Source organism: Oxyura jamaicensis, chromosome 3, assembly GCF_011077185.1.
Source record: "Oxyura jamaicensis isolate SHBP4307 breed ruddy duck chromosome 3, BPBGC_Ojam_1.0, whole genome shotgun sequence".
In the NCBI taxonomy this organism is placed as follows: domain Eukaryota; kingdom Metazoa; phylum Chordata; class Aves; order Anseriformes; family Anatidae; genus Oxyura; species Oxyura jamaicensis.
Genome location: NC_048895.1, coordinates 43,437,293 through 43,458,910, shown reverse-complemented (window position 1 = coordinate 43,458,910; position 21,618 = coordinate 43,437,293). Strand labels below are relative to the sequence as shown.

General features: G+C 38.4%; 2 protein-coding genes across 5 annotated transcripts; one reads left to right on the top strand and one right to left on the bottom strand.

The window, feature by feature from the left end:
• The first annotated feature begins 60 nt into the window (after window positions 1–60).
• On the top strand, window positions 61–4,943 carry C3H6orf120 (chromosome 3 C6orf120 homolog). The gene is made up of 2 exons (XM_035320652.1): window positions 61–440; window positions 1,612–4,943. The coding sequence occupies exon 2, from the start codon at window positions 1,659–1,661 to the stop codon at window positions 2,214–2,216; it is 558 nt and encodes a 185-aa protein (XP_035176543.1). The 5' UTR covers window positions 61–440; window positions 1,612–1,658; the 3' UTR covers window positions 2,217–4,943.
• Window positions 3,390–21,618, bottom strand: PHF10 (PHD finger protein 10). 4 transcript variants are annotated; one of them, XM_035320650.1, is made up of 12 exons: window positions 21,516–21,618; window positions 19,326–19,432; window positions 18,652–18,782; window positions 17,760–17,843; window positions 16,281–16,414; window positions 16,008–16,157; window positions 14,704–14,813; window positions 13,004–13,157; window positions 10,447–10,602; window positions 5,582–5,690; window positions 5,112–5,300; window positions 3,390–3,649 (listed from the first exon to the last, which is right to left on the bottom strand). In XM_035320650.1, exons 1-12 carry the CDS (start codon window positions 21,582–21,584, stop codon window positions 3,564–3,566), a joined length of 1,479 nt encoding a protein of 492 aa, XP_035176541.1. In that variant the 5' UTR covers window positions 21,585–21,618; the 3' UTR covers window positions 3,390–3,563. The 4 variants fall into 4 exon arrangements, with proteins under 4 accessions (XP_035176541.1, XP_035176542.1, XP_035176539.1 ...); XM_035320651.1 differs by having other exon boundaries at window positions 17,760–17,837; XM_035320648.1 differs by lacking the exon at window positions 10,447–10,602.

Here is a 21,618-nt window from a genome sequence, read left to right as displayed (position 1 = left end):
GCGCCTCAGCGCGGGCGGCGGTTGCCAGGGCGACGGCCGCGCCCCGCCGCGCTCTCGCGATAGCAGGGCCGCGGGCGGCGGCTCGCGCGCGGCCGTAACGGCGGCGCCGGCGGTAACGGCAGTAACGGCCGTAACGGCCGTGGCGGCGGCGGTGAGTGGCGGCCGCCGGGCCGGGCTCTGAGAGGGGCGTGCAGGGGGCGCGGCGAGGCCGGAGGGGCGGTGCCGTGCCGTGCCCGACGGCCCCTCGGTGGGGCCCCGGGGTGGGGCTTGGCCGCGCCTCCCTGCGCCGCCGCACGTCCGCGGAGCCGAGCCGAGGCGCCGCCGCTCCGTGCCCGCGGCCTGGGCCGGCCCGCGGGGAGGAGGCAGCTGAGGGGGGCGGCCGAGCTCCCGGCTCTGTCCAAGGTCTCCTGAGATCTCCCGGGCGTCGGACAGGAGCTCAGGTGGGATCGGCCGTCGCTTGTGCTTAGCTAGCTGTTTGCTCTGTCTGTTCCTCCCTCCGTGTGTTGCTTCATCGCCGCTTCGGCTCGGATTGGCTTGTTCTGTGATCCAGAAGACAGCCTTTCTGTCACTGTTCAAAGGGCTGGGTCAGTCTGGCAGGTTCTGCGAGCGCTGCGCTTCCTTCCGTGGTGCTGCCTTCGCAGAATTGAGGTCTTGTGTTCTAGAGGCCCCTGGGACAGAAAACTTGTTACTACAGAAATGCCTGTACGTTGTTGTCCCTAGATCAGTTTATCTGGAAAACCACTAAGGTTTAAGTCACATTGCGGTGGAAGTTACGCAGTTTGTTTATGTGCTTGCAATTTACCAGCAACTGTCACATTTAAGATAATTGTTCGGTCCGCATGGAAGGCGTGAGGGAGCAGAAATCTTCATCTGAAACAAATCTTCATCTCACCAAGACCAGCATGTAAAATTCAGTAAGCTGTATGCTTTGAAAGGCTTTGACAAAGTTTAGAGCTTGCTGCTTTGTGCACATGCACTTTGTGCAACTGTTGAAAGGACTGGAGTGCTGCAAGCATGCTCAGGCTGCCCGGCTGGGACTGTGCAACAAGGGGGAAAGGGCACAAGAGCCTGCGTTTTGTAACAGCCCTTTCCTTCTGCCCCCAGTCCCAGCAATTTGAGCCATCTGTTTTGTAGGCAAGTGCTGTAAAGTGCTGAGCACTTGTAAGGTAACAAAAACTTTATGAAAGTAAACGCAGTTCTTCAGTGAATATATGCCAAATTTGGTCATAGAAATAATCCATGCTGTAGAGCCACAATTTAGTATATTGTGTTATCTCAGTAGATGATCTGGTTTTAGTTCTAGTACTGCAGGTCAGAATGCATACTGCTTCCTACATGCACCCAAATTTGCACCTGAACTGTTCTCTGAGGTCATTTAAATCCTACCATACAGAGCTCTGAACTTAGCAGCAGGGTGTTTTGTTGTTGTTGTTGTTGTTTTGTTTGTTTGTTTTGTTTACTGTTTTAAAACGCAAAAAAGTTAGTGAATGTATGTAACTGAAGTTACTTTCTATGAACTAGAGAGGATTTCTAAAAAGTACCAAATTAAAAACAAAACTGATTCCTTCCAGGAACAGAGTATACTATTTCTAAATTCTTTTGTATTTGCAGGGTAGCGCACGTGACAGCAGGAAGAATCAGAGTAAAACTTAACAGCCATGGCAGCACGCTGGAGGAGAGTCCTGATAGTATTTGTGGCAGCTCAAGTACTATTTGTGGTAAAGACCTTTGAGGAAGATGATGTACCTGAAGAATGGCTTCTTCTTCACGTTGTTCAAGGTCAGATTGGAGCAGGAAACTACAGCTACTTGAGACTAAATCACGAGGGAAAGATAGTTCTTCAGATGCAGAGTTTAAAAGGCGATGCAGATTTGTATGTATCAGATATAACTCTTCACCCCAGCTTTGACGAGTATGAGTTACAGTCCGTAACTTGTGGCCAAGATGTTGTCCACGTACCAGCACACTTCCGCCGCCCAGTGGGAATAGGGATTTATGGTCACCCCTCTCACCTGGAGAGTGAGTTTGAAATGAAGGTCTACTACGATCGGACAGTTGTACAGTATCCTTTTGGCGAGGCTTCTTATAACCCAGAGGAGATGGAGGCAAACCAGAAATACTCACACACCACGGAAGATGAATCTCAGGATGAAGAGTCTGTTTTCTGGACTATACTTATTGGAATCTTGAAATTAATACTTGAAATTCTTTTTTAAATTCATATACACTGGACTAAATCAAATTTCAGTCTGTGAAATTGAACACAACTTTCTGTAATATTTAATACTCTTGTGTTTTCTGAACCAGAAAGAAAGTGGGGGGTGAGGGGGGAAAAAGCCATATTTAATTTTATATTGTAAAATCCTGCCCTACATGTAAAACGAGCAGCAAGCACAGTAGTTGCAGTATTCAGCTTTAGAGATCAGGGCTTAAAGATGAATGTAGAGTTGGGAATCTCTAAACAGGTGCTTAGGAAAAAAAAAATCAGCTCTAATCCTTTATTTTCTATCATTATTTTATAAAGAGCAAAATACAAACAGCTGCACTTCAGTGCCCCCTCAATCTTGAGCATATTTAAAAATAAAATCTACTCTTTCTCTGCCAGGTATCTTCAGTAAAACTAATGAGCAGGGGCTTTGGGTGCAGTCAAGCTGAGGAGCCTAGGGTGAAGGAAGGAAAAACCAAACAATCACCTAAGGGGACAGATGGTCTGCATTTTGACTGCTTGTGCTCTATATCCCAACAACCCTCTGTAAGCAGAGGCCTGTCTGGTCACTCAGCACCTCTGCAAATCCATGTTCTGATTCGAGTACACGTTACTTCAATATTACTATAGGGAGAGGAAGCCTTCAGCTGTTGTTACTTGTCAATATGACATTCTCATTCCTCATTAAAAGGCAATGCAGTATATAGGATCTTAAGCTTGAGAGGTATTTTCTTACACCTCCCTTTACAGCTTTTTGTGATTTTTTTTTTTTCAGAAGATGTTTACAGGATTTTTTTTCGGTACATTTATATGAATAAGTCATTAGCTTGCAAAGAAAATTTTCACTGAAAGGAAGTTGCAGTATATTGTAAGAAGGTCAGATCATGCTCACTCTTCCCTGAAAGTTAGTTTTTCCAGGAGTATTTTTCGCTTTGGTTGAGTCTTTCAAAATAACCGATTGCTATGCAAATAGCGTGTATTTAAATTGCTCTGTAATTTTCTTTTCACAGAGCATACTGATGAGTGCACTGAAATAAACAAGAATGTTACTATAATTTTATACAAATGGTGCATGTACAATTTAAATTTCATTAGTGAAAGCCTTTTCTTTTCCAATGGGAATTTGACTCCTCTGTCTAGATAGTTGACAGGACCTGATTAGTGACTTACATCACAAAAATAATTATATAGCCAAAATTAAAAGTTTATTTGGTAAAAAGAAAAAAAAAAGTGGTATTGTTCCTCTTAAAGTGGTTGGTTAAATAGCACCAAAATATCACTTTAATTTGTGCAGTTAAATTTTGGACAGCAAGTTGTTTTGTTTTGTTTTGTTTTTTGGAGGGGGGGAGGGTGGGAGTTAGCCCTCCTTGCTGTTTTTCCCCCTTCTTCCTCCTCTTCTGGGTACGGGAGAGTCTTTCTGACAACAATCACAAATCCAGCGACCTAAGAAAAGAAAGCTGTCAATTATTGGGAAACTACCTTTTTTACTCACTCGTCTAGTTATGTACCTTTCACCATTTCAGTAGGTGCTCATCTGTTTCTAGTACTTCCTTTCATGTACACAACCAGTGTTTTTCTTTAGAATACAAGCATCTTTTCAAAAAGGTATAGAAAGCAGCATGTCAAATTCACCATCCCTTGCAGACTCAGTGCATGTAACAATTGGCTACACTGATGTTTATGGAGCTCAAGGAGTAAGTGCAAGCACTGCTAAGGCAATGGTTATTAGGAAAGAAGAGACAAACTATGAGGTTGCAAGTGAAGATTTTCAGATGAGTGACCATAGTTCAAGGTTATAGGCAGTTACTCACAGCAGAAATGAATGGCAGTTGGAGAATGTTGCTATTGTGCCACAGGGTAGTAGGTCCCATTCCCCAAACCAACATCAGTTATTTCAGTGCAGTCAGGCAGCACAGATTAAACTGCTGGCAGAGGTTCAGCACTAGACCTTGTACTAAAACCCATTTATGGAGGGAACAATAAAGGGTTGAGCATGAATATTAACTATTTATATTGCAACAGCTGGAATCATAAAAGTTGCTTTGCTTTTTTTTTTTTTTAGTTTTGTAGGAATATAATTACTTTGCTTAGATTCTGTCCATAGGTCAGCCTGAAAGTTGAATCAACCACAGAACCTGGAGTAAAGCAACAGCAAGCTCCCCGTGCTTCTCTATATGGGAATATAGAATATATTTGAGGTAGTAGTTAAAAGGAATATTGTCACTGAACCCTTTATCATGAGCTTACTGATCATTGATATAGTGTCACGTGAAAAGCAACACTGCTACCAGTCACTTATGTCTGAACTTTTCTTTACATTGCCTTGAGTCGGCCAGGTGATATGAGTGGCCAGGTAATTTAAAAGTACAGGCTGCATGACATTTAGGTACTTCCAGCTTCTACATTTAAGAAAAAAAAAATGGGAAGGAAGGGGTTTAAAAAGGTGTTTACAAATGCTAAATTGAGCATACTTTTAAATATAGAAACTGAAATAACAAACTTCTTTAATGTGAAAGTTATACTCCAGCAATATGCAGCAATACAGGCCTCTTTACAGGTTTCTTTTATGAAAAGAGGTAATTATTCTCAGTATTCTGTGGAAATATTAAATAAAATGAAAAAAAACTAGCTCTGAGTGAGCCTGTTTGGATTCTGTTGTAAAAGCCAATTATATTTCCTATATAGGAAATGCCAGGTTAAACTGTGCAAAACCAAATACACAGAAATAAAGCTTATTTTAAAAAATTTCACCCTAGTGTGTGGGTGCTTTCCAACACTATTGCTTATTTTTACCCTTCACACTGATTTTAAACTCTTCTTTCAAAAGCAGCACATATATTTTGACAGAGAAACCCCAGGACTTGGGAGGAGGTGAGAAGGGAACAATTAACGCTTACTTTATTACCTGAGGGGATAGCGTCAAGCCCCACACAAAAAGTGTGATAACCACGGTCACATACATCACAGAACATCATTTCTTCTTCATGGTGAGGCTGCCCACATATAATGCATGTTTTACACTCCATACATTGCCAAGGATAAGTCTTAATCATAGCAACAAGCTCCGGGGTCATATCAAGGCAAGAAGGGTGGCCTGGATTAAAATCAATATTATTAATTATGTCTGAAATGAAATTTAAAATTATTTAGATTGCATTGAAAGGAGCTGAAGCTGAGCTTGCCTCCTGGAGAAATCTAACAGCACGCTGAATGTGACAGTACACATAACCTTAAACAGGGATGAAGCTTTAGTGAAGGACAGAAAAGGCAAGTGAACTGTTGGTAAACAAGTACAAATATTTCCACAAAAAGATCTGCCAAACATTAGGAATGTTTGAATCCTTAGGAATCCCGTTAGTTTATACAGATACTTACCACTGTTGTCACACTGGGAGCAATGTATAAGAGCTTCAGCTTTTCCTTTCTTGTTGGACTCCTTACCCTTCAGACAAATTCCACATATAGCATTTGGAATGACCTTTGGCTGGAAGGGTAGAAGAGGGCTATAAATTCATTCCAGAAGAATTTACAGATTTAACAGGAAATGTAACATAGCTCCTTAACTCAAAATTAATGGGTTATCTGCTGTGATGTGTGAACCTTAATACATATGACAATAATTGACAACCAGCAGCATTTAAAAAGTCTTAGATTAACCACATAAAATTTTGAACTTGGCACACGTGTAGCGAGCTTTACATAAGCAAAACCGGAGCAGAAGCACGTACTAGTTTCTTCCTCTGAATTCACCAGCTAACATACCCCTAAATTACATGGGATAGCATTAAAAAAAATAAATCCCTGGTATCGAATACTTCATTATGAATTTCCATGCAGATTTCCTGTGTGGAAGAAATTAAATACAATTTTTCTATTTTCATTACATTTAAATATAGAAACAATTATTACAAAAGCAAAAAACTTAACTTTATCTTCAATTAAGTTTTAAAATATCTGGTAAGCTATGTTATGCACTGTCATCTTACCATTCCTTCTTATTTCCAGTTGTAACTGCAGTAAAAAAATACATACCCTTGCATTTAAATATTGTTTTACTTTTATAGTATTTCTAAGTGACTGTCTGGAGCCTATTTGGGTGCATGAGACCTATTTAAAAGGTATGAGAGAAATAGTAGGCTGTTAAATGGAGTAACATTTGTGTATTAATTCTGTGTGCAAAACCCAAAGAGTGTTATCCTGATGAGGACAAAAGAAATAAGGCATGACATATTTCAGAAACATCTTTGTTTCTTCACACGTTTGTGTGAAGCATTACATGCTTCAGACACATTTCAGTAGTTATATTATTGAGCTTGGACCTCTGCATAATGTTAGTGAGGAATAAGGGTTGAAATTAATACAGTACTCACTGATATTAACCAATAGTGCCAGAGTTTCAGAAAAAAAAAAAAAACGTTGCTGCAAAGATGCAGCTATTAGCTGGAATTCAAATTCAAGGCATATCCTGTTTTCTAAGGAGCTAAACAGCTTGTCAGTAAGCAAAAACATACCCAGTCAACTATCAACCACTTCTGGGCAGAAGAATAAAGTTTAATTAAAAAAAAAAAAAAGAAAAGAAACCAGAAATACATATATTGAAGAAACAAAAGGATAAATTGCATTACAAAGATCCCTGTTAAGTGTGTCTATCCCCCCAGCCTGTCTTTTTCCAACACTTGTATCTAGAAAAATAATATCTTACTTCATTTTTAAGTAGTCAGGACGCATAGCTTTAAGATTTCTGAAGTTCTACATCTGTTTTTTTAAGTTAAAGCACAACTACAGTCTGCTCCAAGTTGTCTAGTCTGAAGAGTTTTATTTAAAAAACAAAACACCATATGAGATGTTTATAGGCAACTTCCTTCAAAAGATGACAGAGGCACTCATACAGACTTTTTTTGCTTATTTATTTTAAAAAAGCATAGTCAACCTGTTTTATACATAAATATAATAAAACGGTAAGAGAAGTCTAACATTCACAAATGTCTCTACAAAGTAATAAATATAATGGAAGCAAAAACACACAAAATCATTTACTATTCTATGTGTCCTACATGTATACCTTTATACCCTGCTCCTCCCAACAAAAGTGGCACATGCTTAAACCTCATCAGTGTTGCAGCATTTACCCTTCTGTTGTTTAGGCTACATTCTAATTTTTTTTGTTGGTGTGTTTTTATCTATTTCTACGTAAACAAAGCCTTTCTAGAATAGGAAGTGCACTTCTCTAATCAGACTTCTAATGAATTTGTGTATCACTGCTTTTAATATACAGCAGCATACTCCCTTGTACTCCATCAAAACTAAAGTGAGCTACTCTCCGGTCACTGTACTTGCATCAGGTTATGTGCGTTAACACTCTGATATATATAATTCTAAAGTTAGACACTGATACGGGTGCATTTGTGAACAATGCTTCCATCTAATTCTTACTTCACTAAATTGTGTTTATTAAAAATCGTGCATTTGGGGGGGGGGGGGGGGGGAAAAAAAACCAATTAATAAAAAAAGTTCCAACAGTATGGAAGGGTGGTTGTTATGTTTTTTGATTTTTTTTTTTTTTTTTTTACAAAAATGAAATAATGCAAGACTTCACATTTCAAAACAATTCAAGTTCTACCATCATAAATGGCTTTTAGAAACACTAAAAAAAAAGTGTATCAAATCCAAATGGGAAGTGACAATATCCCATCTGATTAGAGTACATTTTGCTTTGTACATCTTCATCTTACTGGGGGGTAAGGAAGGGAGAGAGAAGGAATGCCAGGTCAAATTGATGACTGCTCTGTCAGTGTTACCTTCCTTGCTGCAGCATGCAGCTCTCAAGGCAAGCATTCCAATCACACTATTTTTATAAGGTCCTATTCTGAATGCAAAGGGTTCCACTTGCATATACAGTGACCTAAAACAGAAGTGTTGTAAAATATAGTTTCAATACGTTTCAGTTTTATGTGCAAAAAAAACCTCCTGTACTTTTAACAGTACCCTGTGTGTGCAATTGCAATAGCCAGTCCTGCAGCAACAAAGACTCGCTACTTGTAACATGACAAAATGTTAAACACATGCTAATTGTTCTTTGTTAAAGAACTGACAATAAAAATGGCTCCATATAAAATACATCATTTCTTTTGCTTAAAAATAACTCCGTGGAAATGTGTGAATCCTTTAACACTTATAATGTGTCTATAATGATACATTTGCATGTTGATGCCATAGCAATTATCCTTCAATTTTAACTACATATAACCCAAAGTTTGCTGTCCTACAAAAATAGTCAGATATTAAAGAACGATACAGAACAAAAGTATTACAAAGATTTAGAATTCACAGGGACAACATTTTAAATCAGTTAAGCCTTCAGCTCAAAGTGCCGTAACACTCAGGCACATACGGTATATCATTATCTGGTGTTTTTAATGAGCTAACAAACAAGATTCTTTCTGTCTTACCAATTAAAGCAGCTCATATAATTGCGTTTACTGAAAGCATTGTAACACTCCCACAAACAAGAAAGCCGGTTCTCTCAACATCCCAACACAGCATCACCATCTTGACTTATCAACAGGTTGATGGCTGATGCAGGCAGGGTACATTGACATCAGAAAGACGTGGCACTGTCAGTTCACAGTAATGCCTTGTTACTAGTACAGTCAATGACTTGGTAGAAGTAAGTAATTGCTATAGGAATCCATTTTCAAAGTGCAATGCTGTATGCTACTAGTATAACTTTAAAAAATGTTCTGCTCTGTAAATCCTCTCTCAATGCATTCATAGATTGGGCTAATCAAGCACACAGGCATCTCAAAGTTAGGTGAAACTTCTTTCTGTAAACCTGTGGCACACAGTCTCCAATGTCAAGTTAAACAAAGCTAAAAAAATTTAAAGAGCCATCGTTGGATTTCATGTTCGTGGGAACATCAGTATGCATTCTGAGTCTACAACAATTTGCAGAGTTACATATAAAAAATAGATGTATTGTACCACAGTCTAAATCTCCATAATTTGCATATGTCTTAGTAAGTTTATGAAAAGAGAAAACGCAATTGGAGCTTGATATCTGTTATGAACTTTTACAGTTACTATATGTACAGAAAGTTGTCCAATTCTTGTTGGAAATTAGCTTCTTAGTTATAGCTTATTTATTGTTAACTTGGTAAATACAGATAGCAAACAGTTATGAATATAAAATACAAACCATCAACAGCGCAACTTCTGCTGAGACAGTTTCTCAGTATGTACAATCTTGTCACTGACAAAAATTTTCCTTTTCCATAACCCCTCGACACGCATTCCTGATTGCTACATAAACCCTATGTTAATGTAGTGTCTTCCTGTTTTATGGGCCTATTCCTGCTCCCATGTAAGTCAATGGAAATTTTTAATTCCTTTCAGTGGAACATGACTGGGCAATAATGTGTTTTAAATGTATTACATTATTTTCAAAACCCCTCTTAGTATGCTGAATAATAACATGAATAATGCATGTCAATTCCCAGTTCTCCTGAGAATTTTTTTTTATCTTAATCTTTTGTCATCCTAATTTTTGAAATTATTATACAGTAATACTGATGATTTTGGTCTTAGGTTTGGCAATCACTGCTTCATAGCTAAAATGTATTAACATCCAAACCAAGTAAGAAAAACCATATTGCCTACAAACTTTTCTATATAGTACGAACTACATAAAAAAGCTGTTTTCCATATACTCTTAAAGTAGTCATGTAGTGTTGCTATACGACTGTAATAAGCTTCTCATCTTCCATCCCATACATCGTAACATCTCAGGATGAAAGACTACTTGAAATGAACATCGGAACAACGTGTTCAGCCACATAGCTGCACTTTACAGCACTGATCTCTAGGTATGCTGCCATATGAAACAGTACAAAAAGTAATGGATACCTGGTGCTAGTTTTGAACTGGCAAGTAGTTGTGACTGCTATGTCCAGGCAGACAGAAAGATGTAGAGTTCCAATGACAAATCCACAACAGACTGTTCTAACATAACTGCCTGGGAATCAGAGAAGTTAACAGAAACAGAGGCCACTGTATAGCTACAGTAAAGGAAAGCCTCATGTGAAATAAAAGCAAAAAGAAGTAAGGAAGCAAACAGATGGAGCACACAACAGAAGAGCAGGTAGTGAAGTACAGCAAGCAGAAGTTCCACATTACTGAAAAACAAATATTTCAGGGAGAGGCTGGTCAGTATAGAAGTTCAGTCAGGGGCTTTTTTCTTCTACCTTGTACCCAGGAACTGATTTGGATAATACAGAACGTTTGGAACCATCTTTTCTTGGAGTAGAACTTTTGTCTCTTGTTTTTTGTCTTCCCTGAAAAGAATCCTCCTGGTTGTCTGTGGCGCAATCACCTTCAGATACATTGCCAGACGAATTGTCCTATAATAAAAATACCATAGCTATATTTTTTATTTTTTTGGATAGACAGACAAGTCTTTCCTATGCCCCTTAGAGCCAACTAATGTAAAAGGAGGATGAATCTTTCCTTCTACAAAAGCATGGGGTGCATCGCAATCTAGAACACTTTTGCTCATAACCTTCATTATTTATTTTTTCTCATGCTAAGAGACTGGCATCAGCACTAGCAGTTGTGTTTTCCAGTTGATCTTGATACCAGAGTGGAGCACACAACAGTGTAATTCTTTGAACCATTTTCCTTTGAAAGTCAACAAGAAATTGACTATATGCATGATGTTGTTTACAAAGTAAAGGGCCAGTGAAAAGTTAAAAGTGCCCTGGCCTTGTACTTAAAAGTGTACGACCAAATAACACTGTCTTTAATTAAATATGTGAAGGTTTTTACTGCCACCCTCATCTCAGATTTTCACCAGGAGCACTCTGAATATTTCATTTGGATTGCAGCAGAAGAACGCCATCAGAGGAAAAACACACTTGAATATTTCATACAGAACCAAACATCAGATTTCATGCTGCAGTTAAAAGCATTTTGAAGAACAGGAAGGTGAAGAGGGGAAGAGGTTCAAAGAGAATGATAGACCGATGTAAGCATAATTAAGAGCAGCAGCACAAGATTTTTTTGTTAATAAAGGCCTCCAAAAACCTTCAGCAGAGAATAATATAATTCATCATGTTTATTACAATAAAAAACAAAAGGCCAAATAACAGTGGTGCCCGGCAGTAAAAGGCACTCAGTACAAATAAAGTAATCTACCTATGCCCCGGAGCCTAAAATCAAAACAGACAAAATAGACAGAGGGCAAAGGAAGGAGTAAAACACAAAAACAAAGCTAACTACGTGGCAAAAAGAAATTGTATGTTTCACACTTTTTTTAAAAAAAAAAAAACTAGGGGAAGAATTATTCAGAACAGGTCCCTTAAGATGCTACAGAACAGGAAAACTGCTATCCAAGTCCAAAAATGGGGAGGGTAAAAAAGGAAAAAGTATATTGTAGGACTCACCAGGACGATCTGATAAATGTTAGGCAGCTCAAAACTCAGAAAAATAGACTTGGGAATTGTCCACCTTTGTGTCCAACAGATGCCTTGCCCTAATGGCTAGTAAAGATATCTAAAACCATAGCCAAACCCCCTTCATAGGAACCTCAAATCATACATTCCCTACACAACCACGATATTTACCCTTCTGCATTCTCTCACCAAAAAGGCATCTGAGGCTAAATGGAAGGACAGCCTGCTCAGTCCAATTACTTTTCTTTACCATTAAGAGAAATGGAAGTCAGTGGAAAAGGGAATTAGGAAGAGGTGATTAATGACCAAGTGTAAAAAAAAAAAAAAAAAAAGGAGTATGATTAAATCAAAGTTTTGACACCTAGCATGATGTTTACTTTTTTCTCAAAAAATACAAGCAGAAAGGGTGTATTAACAGCTATCCCCTGTAAGCCTACAAGCTGACCCTTTCTTTTCTTCTTCAGTTATGACTAGCTTGTGAATATTTAAACAAAATACATGTTTATATGTAATGCTAAATTTCTCCATATACCCACTATCTAACACGTTAGTCAACTGAACTAGAAATTGTTAAATGCATTTCGGATTTTATGTTCCGTTTTTCTAAGAATTGGAATTCCATTTCTAGAAAACTGTCATTGCCAAAATACCACCAACACCAATATACGAATGATACGGCTGTACTTGGACAGCCCATCTGAAGCTCAACTGCTCCTGAGCACCTATAACACTATCCAGGTAGGTAGGTGAAGTTTCCCTTAACTGCCAGTACCAGTTAATTTGGGGTTTGTGTAAACAGAGAGCATATACACATCTTTTTAAAGATGTATCGTAAAACAAACAAAAAATCCCACTGCTTTAAACCTTTTCTTTAAGTTGTAATAAAGTAACTGTTTCTATATTGAGTACTTCCTGCTTCTGCATTACAAGAAAGCAAAGTTACCAGGCTACCAAGTCCTTTGCTTAAGTGATGGATTCTGTGGAACTTAAATTGCAAAATATACTGTGACCTGAACTAATGTTCACAGCCCTCAGAAATGCTAGAAACCTGACCCGTGACCTGAGGAAAAGGGGGTAAAGAGTGGCAGATGGGAAGACTCTTCAAAACTTCTTTAAAAACAAGTAAGAGAGAGCCTGATGTTACAAATATTTGTTTGATTTACTTTAAAGATGGAGCACAATGGAAAGTTGGATAGAAAAGTTATAAAATAAAAAGAAGTACTAAAAAGGCAAGTTTATGATTCTACCTCATTTTGCCAATGTTAAAGATTCTACCAGGAAATTACTGAAACTAACAAAAGCGAAGAGAAAGGATTTTATTTTGTTGAAGAACACTTTCAATTTGTCTCACCGAGTTGCCTTTGGTTTTCCGTTTCTCATCACCTCGCCCTTCCTCTGCATCATCTGAATCCCCATCACTGTCTAATGCAGGCAGTTCTGGATCCAAAGGGGGTTCGTAAAGAGCTGTGTTTAATGGCAAGTAACGAAGTTCATCCGGAGAATATCTAAAGGTAATAAACAAACAAATGCCTTTGTATTTTATGGATGGATATTATTTACAAAATACATAAAGAATTTATTTTGAAAGCAAGAAACGTGAATAATTCCAGCTCACTTTTTCAGGAAAGCACATAAAAAAAAGCAGGAAATTCACTAATTTCTCTTCACAAATTAACTACTATCTAGTACTTGCCATCTTTGTGTAGGTAAATATTCATGGAACAAAGGAAGAACATATTTACAATGTTCTAAACCTTCATAGTCATAAAAGGTCACCTGGATGTCTACAGATTTATAAGCAGCCCATGTTACTACACCCAACAGACTATATGTAAGTACACAGTGTGTGCACAGCTCCAATCAAAGGTACATAAATGGCTGGGGTCCAAAGCAAAATAAGTAAAGATGATCTATTTAAGACCGAGTTTCTTTATTAATGAAGGAGAAAATAAAAGGCAAATAAAAATATCAACAGAGTAACATGAAGATCTAATCTATATCTGCTCATAGCCAGATACAGCTTAATCTGTCTAATTCCCCATCCCCCTCTTCTTTTTACTGACCTTAAGGACTAGGAAAAAAGTTTGAGACCTCTTACTATTAAGGACACGGTAAGGGGTAGGATGCTATTTTGATGTACACTTTGAAAGGTTGTGTCCTTCATTAAGAAGGATAGCCAGTTTCACTTACAGCTTGTATGCTCAAAATAAACAAGACTTCTTGTATTTTTAACTCAATTTAATAAAATTCAGGTCCTTCAAGAATACCCCTTAAACATGAAAATTTATAGGGGGGGTCTGTATGCACACACACTGGAATGAACAAGGCAAATGCATATAAAAAGCTTCTCTACAGAAAACTTTGTATGTATAGGATGAGTAGTACCATCTCTGGTGCACAGATGGCACAACTTAGGCAGCAGTTTTCAAATCAACCTGTGTTCACCAATGGGAGCGTCCCACAGGGAAAAGTCTAAAATTTGTGTAGATGTTCAAGTCTACACAATAAATATTTAATGAAATAGAAAAATTCAACTAGCAACACCTTTCTCCCACGCCTAAAAATCCAACATTACACTTAGCCCATGAGATCGATCACAATTTGGTGGGACTTTTCTAAGTTAAAAACTTTCTAAAAATTTAAAAAATGACAGTAAGACTGTCACACGGAAGGCACCTGACCACAAGCCAGCATTACAACATTTTGACATAGCGATATTAATCTTAGCAAACATGCAGAGGCAGAAGGTAAGTAAACATCTGAGGGTGGCAGGAGTGATATCAGTGTCTGCTTTTACCACAGTAAGGATCTGAGCTGGTGAAAGCTCAGGCACCACAATACATCACTGGAGGGAACACTCTTGCAGCCAGAACTACATTTATGTTGTTGACAGAAGCCCTCATGCTGTGCATTTCTTAGACTAGCAAGTGACTCAAGCATAAAATTAATCCAAAACTTTAGAGTAAATACAGCCAAATGTTTTCCATCAGCTAGATGTAGAGAAAATAGATCACTGCAAGAGAATCAGCGGTTGCAATGGTTTTAAAATACCTTTTGTAGTACTCCTGGAACTGGCCGGGTATGAGAGCCACTGGATAAGGACTAACCTTTGTTCTCTCTGTAGGTAACACTTTGTATTTTCCTTGAGGCACCTGGATAATCTGTGGTGTTTAATACAAAACAATGAAGTTCTCATTTCACATCCGAACTTTTGAGCCTTCCCTACCCTCCACCCCCTGAAAATATTTTTGAACTCAATAGTCTCTCCCCTTTATTGAGTTGAAACAGCTATCTGAGTTCTCTCAAGGAGAGCTCAATTCAATTCAAATGGTAAGAAATCCACTCTCAAGATAATATTACAGATTTACATCTAATCAGGAAGTGTCTAGTGAAGTGAAAGGCAAGACTACTTCTAATAGTATAGTATGTAAAATAATAAAAAAAATAAATATAGCAATTCAAGCAATAAACTTTAATCAATAAACTTATATGATAAACATCTTTAATATGAATTATCAGTGAGTCCATGTTGGTAGAGGGTAGCAGAACATTGCCATCTAATTCTGAAACCTGACTGTACTACTAAAAAAATCCCACTAGCAACACAAAGGAAGCTTATAGAAGGTCTTCTTTCAGAATGAAACTAATTATCTAATACCCTATATGTAACACATCTCAGTATCAGAAAAATGTAAACTTTTCACAATATACTACTGGACTGTAATAATTTGCAAAGAGAAAAAAAACGCTATACTGTCTTCACATAAGTAGTGCAGTCCTGCTTCAAAACAACAGCTAGCATGGGTGGTTTCTTTTTTTTTTTTTTTTTTTTAAATCAAGCACAGAGGCATAGAATATATCTAATACAAGAATAATGTAACACCTAGTAAAAATACAGACATGAAAAATTATAGGGAGCAAGTACTCTTTTAGATAAACAGCTTACTTTTTAACTCATTACATTGTTCTGGCAAAATTTCAGTAGTGATCCAAAAAAAGAATGAGCCACTTACATGAACAGGTAACAACAGAAGCTTCTTATTAACCTAAACATCCCTCTTAATATTATGCTGTTCCAGCAGATTAGAGACATTACAATAAAGTAACACTGAAACTTTAGAAGTCTCTTCAGACAGAAATGTTTTCCCATTTGAAAAAAGATTTTATATTAGTTATATCTGAAATTATTATTTTCATCAGTATTACCCAGCAAAACTGTTCAAGTCTCTACGTAACTGTAACAGGACTATTCAACCCCCGAAGATAAAACAGTTAAGACAATACTAATGAACACTTTTTACTAAAACAAGCAAGGCGCTACTATTGACATCAAGAAGAAATTTAAATCTGCCTACATGTGTTTGTAAATCAAAATAGGCTCTTCTTTCTTCCATTCGCTCTCGGTTTAAATTACTGTTGAATTCTGCAGCCTTCTTGGCAGCTTTTTTTATATATTCTGGAACTTTACTGGCTTCTACTTTCTGTGTGTTCTGTTGCTGCATTTGCTGAAATAAAAATAATTTTATTAATTTACACACATTTCACTATCATTTTATGAGCACCCCTTTTTTTAATACACGTATATTCCACGTTACAGATTTGGTTCCCTTAGCGCACTATTTACTTACAGAGTACTCTTTATAATGATCTGTTATTCGCTGACGTTCTTTCTCTTGCAGTATAACAGAATACTCAGCATGTTTGGCAGGGTATTCTTTAATCATAAGATCAATTACTTCATCACTACGCAAAGCCGTTAGACCTAAAATAGATAAAAGTAATAATTATGCTATCTGGCAAAACTAACTGTAGGTTATTTATATCTGACAAAGTTTTTGAGGAGCTAAAGACAACAACCTACAATGCACAATGCTTCTCTCAAGTAGGAGTGAACTTGTAACATTCAGCTTTCAAGGCTGATTAAGAGTTTGCTTCTCCCCAAGGAGGAAAGACTCATTTCTTTTCTTGCTTACAGCTACAGAATACAACTCCTATCTTCATACTTGACTGCCACCTACTCAACTCCACTGTGAAGCAGAACCTTTGCTGTAAGCAGGACCTGGTGAACTGTTAGCTTCAGTTTCTTGTGTTGGTAAACTGTTAGTTTCATTAACTTGTACAAGCCTAAATTATGAGGTTAGGTTCTCCACACAAATCAAGAATCACTGTGAGGGCAATTCAGAACAGCACACTGCATGCAGACGCCTGACCTCTAATTAAAGTATTTCAATTCAGAAGTCAGAACGTGACAGTTTGCAGCTATCATGTCATGCAGAACGCCTCTTTGAAAGCCTCCAACGCAACCAACCTCCACTGACAACAGAATGGAGGTTGGCATATGTTACTACCACTGATGATAAATATAACTATCCCTGTTGTTTACAGTTAACACAGCACATACTGTGTATGTGAGACAGAATATAGCATTTTGCTTCTACTGATAAAAATAGATATTGTTCTCTCTTGCATATTTAAGAGAAAAAAAAATCAAGACAGCTGGCAGGGGAGAAATAAAGGTAAGTATACTGAGAACTGTTAATAGATAAAATGATTTAACATTTGCACAGATCCATGACACGTAAAAAAGAGGGACAGTCATCATTTAATCTCTAGCATGTTCCAAGTCACGCATATTAACAGAGGAAGAACAAATACTTGAAGCTCTTTCAACATAAAGCGCATCAAGGGCATTGTTCAAGTACATTTAAGTGCTTCCAACATCTAACACATGCACTGATCTGTATAAATACACTAGTGTTTGCCGAGTCCCAACTCACTCAGCAGAAAGACTGATGGACTTCTCAGTTTGAAAAAGTATGTTGTTCTCTTTTCTACAAGGATAAAAAGGCTCTAAAAAAGTTAATTTACAACATAAGTTTTGCTAAGTAATTAGATCCAAATTTTATTTTTTTTTTACAGTAAGTCTGGAAGACCAATATCCTTTGACCAATTAACACAAATTTAAGAATGAAATATAAACCAGTTTTCTTTTCAGAGTTTACATTTAGAGTTGCAAATGATCCAATTCTTCTCTACTAAACTGAATCACATTTTCAGTGAGTCACTTTCAATACTGTAACAAGGAAGCTAACGATCTTTTCTCTTACCTAACGTGCACTGAGTCTCTGTGATAACATTTAGTTCTCTGAGGTAGAGTTTCTCCTTGTGAGATAGATCTCGTCTTTCTAAATCTCGAGAGAAAACAAAAAAAGCAATAAAAAAACGTGTGAAGTTACTCAAAATCCCCCATAAACAATATCAAAGTAGTCTGAGAATTTTATTTCCAGGTAGTGAGAGTCTACACAAAACTACTATTCCTATAAACATGATAACATTAAAAGTTTATTTTAAATTTAATATACACTGCCAGGACACATACAATTTTTCTGAGAATCCTGCCCACAGTTATGATTTACAGATACACTAAAGAAACCTGCCACGATAGCTTGGATGCAGAAAACATGATCAAGTACTGAAGGCATATTTAACTTTTTCTTTGAATATGCCTTTTAAAATGAATTCCATGACAGAAGAACCATAAATCTGATTTATGAAGGCTGAAATCCTAGAACCTTCCCAATTCATTCTGAAATCCCTCCACAGATAAAATAGAAAATTTGCCACAATTCAGGAAACAGAATACAGAGATACAGCTATACAGTAAGAGATCACTAAGAAAACATCTACAAATAAAGCTGAGGTCAGTTTTCAAAAGCTACTTGCTGACCTTAACCCTTAATCAGACTTGGCTGCAGATTTTCAGTGACAATACTGAAAAGTCGTAAATTGCTTTGAAAACTGTAGTATACTTTTTCAATATGCCAGTAACAAAATCAAGAAGTACAAAATACAAAATTGAGATATACTTTTGAAATTGACTTTTTTAAACAATTGGCTCATATTATGGTCAAAAAGATACAGATTACATTCAAATGTATGAAAACAGAGATTTTTTAGAAGAAAAATTTAGAAAAAAAACACACACCAAAAAACAAATACCTGGATATTTTCTTTTAAATGAAGTTACACCCAAATATTCACTGACTTGCTCCTGAAGCATATAGTATTCCCCTGTTTCATCCGGTGGCCACTTGTACTCTATCAAGTTTTCAGCAGGAAAATAGCTGTATCTGAGCATTAAAGAAAAGCATTAGAAAAAATCAAAGAATATATAAGAGTGATACTTGTATTTCTAGAAATTCACTAATTCCAATTTACATTACTGACCACCATCTATGGGTAGCTGGACAATTCCTTTGTAACACCACATTCTCTTAACCTTTTTCAAAGGCATTTAGCTACACCCCACTTCACATGTACTTCCCGAAAGCAGTGTTTATCAATATGCTGAGAGAAGGAACACAAAAAAAGGATATCCGTAATGGTGGAATGGACATCAGAAAAAAAGCAGATGCTACAGTGTCAACATCCACTCCAGAAACATGTAATATTTTTAAAACTTCTAAGCTGTGCTTTTGATTATAAATTAAGACACAGCACAACCTGTGTGGTTTTAAAATATGACCTCTTAAAATATGCCAGGAGAAAAAGACACTCAGCTACTTACAGAACATTCCCTCAAATCAGGAACTATATGAAGCATATAAAAGCAAAGAATCTGGAAGAGCATAGTAAACACTACAGTAAGACTAGCAATAGAGAAAGGGTATTACCCAAGATCTTGACTAGAAGTTTCACAGCTCCGAGAACTGTCTCCTGAGCCCATACGTCGTCTTTTGGATGGCTGGCTGCCATCATTGGAATTTTCTTCTGTGTCATCCTGAAACAAAAATGCAAATAGGCCTTAAAAAACAGAAGTATTCAGTGGATCATTTAAAAACACCAAAAAAATACTGTATGACAATCTGCAGTTCAAGTATACCCGAGGTAGTGAGCTATTTAATAATACTCTCTACAAAAAACTGATAGGACAGATTATGCAGCAAATTGTTCTTTGATATAAACTAGCTGTAGGCCACAAAGCGGCAGAGAGAACTGGTTGTTTTCCGCCTGCCATGTATATGGAGTACTCAATAGACAGACATGGCTCTGACCACCGTGTTCATCATTCCTGATGTAAACTACCTATGGGATCAGCACAGCCAGGCAGCTGTAGACCCTACAAGTTTCCCTCACCACTGAGGGTCAGGGACAAGACTAATTCCCTTACTCAGGATTGCTCCCAAAAGCAACACTAAGGACAGAGCAAATAAACCAAGCCTTGCTGACAGCTGACACTTACAAAAACAAGGCAAATATTGCTAAGAGCAACACAGAAGTTTATGAACATACAGTTAAAATGAATAGTACGTAGTTTACAAAAAAATACTGGTACAGGAAGTAGCATTTTTTTTCTTTTGTGGAAAGGAAAAAAAAAAGAAAAACTCAAACTATTATCTAACTCCTACCTAAAATCTCAAAGCCTTTAGTGATCACCCTTACGTGATTACAAGTGAGAAAGAGGAGACAGAAGTAGTGAAGTGAATCACATATTGTGACCAGCAACAGATCCAAGAACAAAACTCTTTAAGTAACTGAAACTCTAGAATAGTATGAAAGAATCACTTTTCCTAACTTCTGTGAAGAGTTTAGGAAAGAAAAATTAACATGCCAGAAATAAATGGTTCAAGCCCACAATCACACTCTGTTAAACAGCGACAAGAACTATTATTAGGTCTGCATTAGCCAATGTTTTTCACTCTAGTATGTTTTACATACCGTAACACTTGAAATACTATTATTAAAAAAGAATTCAGCAAATAATGAAGTTTGTTATGTAAGACTTCATAGCACTGTAATCAAGACAGGTTGCAGGAGAAAAGTTTCTCCTTTACTTTTGGTTTATTTCATGTATTACACAATTCTTTACGTGACTTTTTCTTTCTTTCTTGAGGAGTTGTTACTCCAACTCTTCTTCAAGAAAGAAGAACATCTTTCATACAACAAGAAAAAAAATTAAAAGCAATGTTAACGAACCTGCAAGCAGCATCTCTGAGTATTAACAACAATACTACTTCCAAGTATTTCCAAGAATACCCTGCATAAACTCAACTAGATAAACTAACCAGCAGTCCCAACCAAAACATCACACTAGAGTTTGTGTAACACAGCTGTGTCTCAACAGCAGTTCATTCCTACTTCTCACCCAGAACACTAACACACTCCAAAAACAGATAAACAGGGCCACAGCTATGCTTTTCTGCCTACCTATATTCGAAACAAGAAACTTCCAAACTTCATTTTTTAAGTGATAAATCTCAAAGCGGCCTTTAAGAGGAAATGCCTCGGCTAAGTTTCTCCTTTCTGCCTCGAGACTTTCTTTTCGTCAAGCCTGCAAAGCGCAGGCAGCGCGCCGCGGGGAGCAGAGCGTGCTGTGTTTACATCTCTGCTTTCGGCTCGCATCACGCAGGCTCGGAGCCCAGGAAGTAAAACACTGCAGGCAGCCGGGCGGTTTGTTGCAAGAGACTTACCGGACTACGAGAAAACATTGGCACAGGCTGCGGTCCCACCGCAGGTACCGTGCTGAGCACACCGCTAAGCCCAACAGCCCACAGAGCCCCTTCGCGCCCGGGCGCAGCGCGACCCAGCCGCCCCCCACCGGCCCTCACAAAGTTGCAGCGCGAGGTCCCGGCACAGCCCCGCGCCCCCAGCCCCGCGCCGACCCCCCACCGCCCGACGGGGAGCCCCGGCGGTCCCCTCCCGGGAGGCGCTCTGGCCGCCGGGGCTGCGTCCCGGCCTAGGCAACGCGCGCCCGGCGCTGCCCCAAACTTCGCCCGCCCTCCGCCGGCGGGCCGAGGCCGGGCCCGTGCTGAGGCGGCGGGGGGGGAGCGGGCCGGGCCTGGCGGCGAGGCCGCGGCTCTCACCTTGAGGGACTGTGCGCCGGGCGTGGCCGGGTCGCTGTCGCAGAGGCGCGGGGACAGGACGGCCGCCATCACCGCCGCGGGGGCCGCCGCCGCCGGCTGGGCG

What these genes read in the sequence shown, in the direction of transcription:
- C3H6orf120 (XM_035320652.1), top strand. Translation starts at nt 1,659, where the DNA reads ATGGCAGCACGCTGGAGGAGAGTCCTGATAGTATTTGTGGCAGCTCAA.
- PHF10 (XM_035320650.1), bottom strand. Translation starts at nt 21,584, where the DNA reads ATGGCGGCCGTCCTGTCCCCGCGCCTCTGCGACAGCGACCCGGCCACG. An exon ending in ATTTAAAAGAAAATATCCAG is followed by an intron (nt 17,844 to 18,651) that starts GTATTTGTTTTT and finishes TTTTCTCTCGAG; the next exon opens with ATTTAGAAAGACGAGATCTA. An exon ending in AATCAGTTCCTGGGTACAAG is followed by an intron (nt 5,691 to 10,446) that starts GTAGAAGAAAAA and finishes CTACCCTTCCAG; the next exon opens with CCAAAGGTCATTCCAAATGC.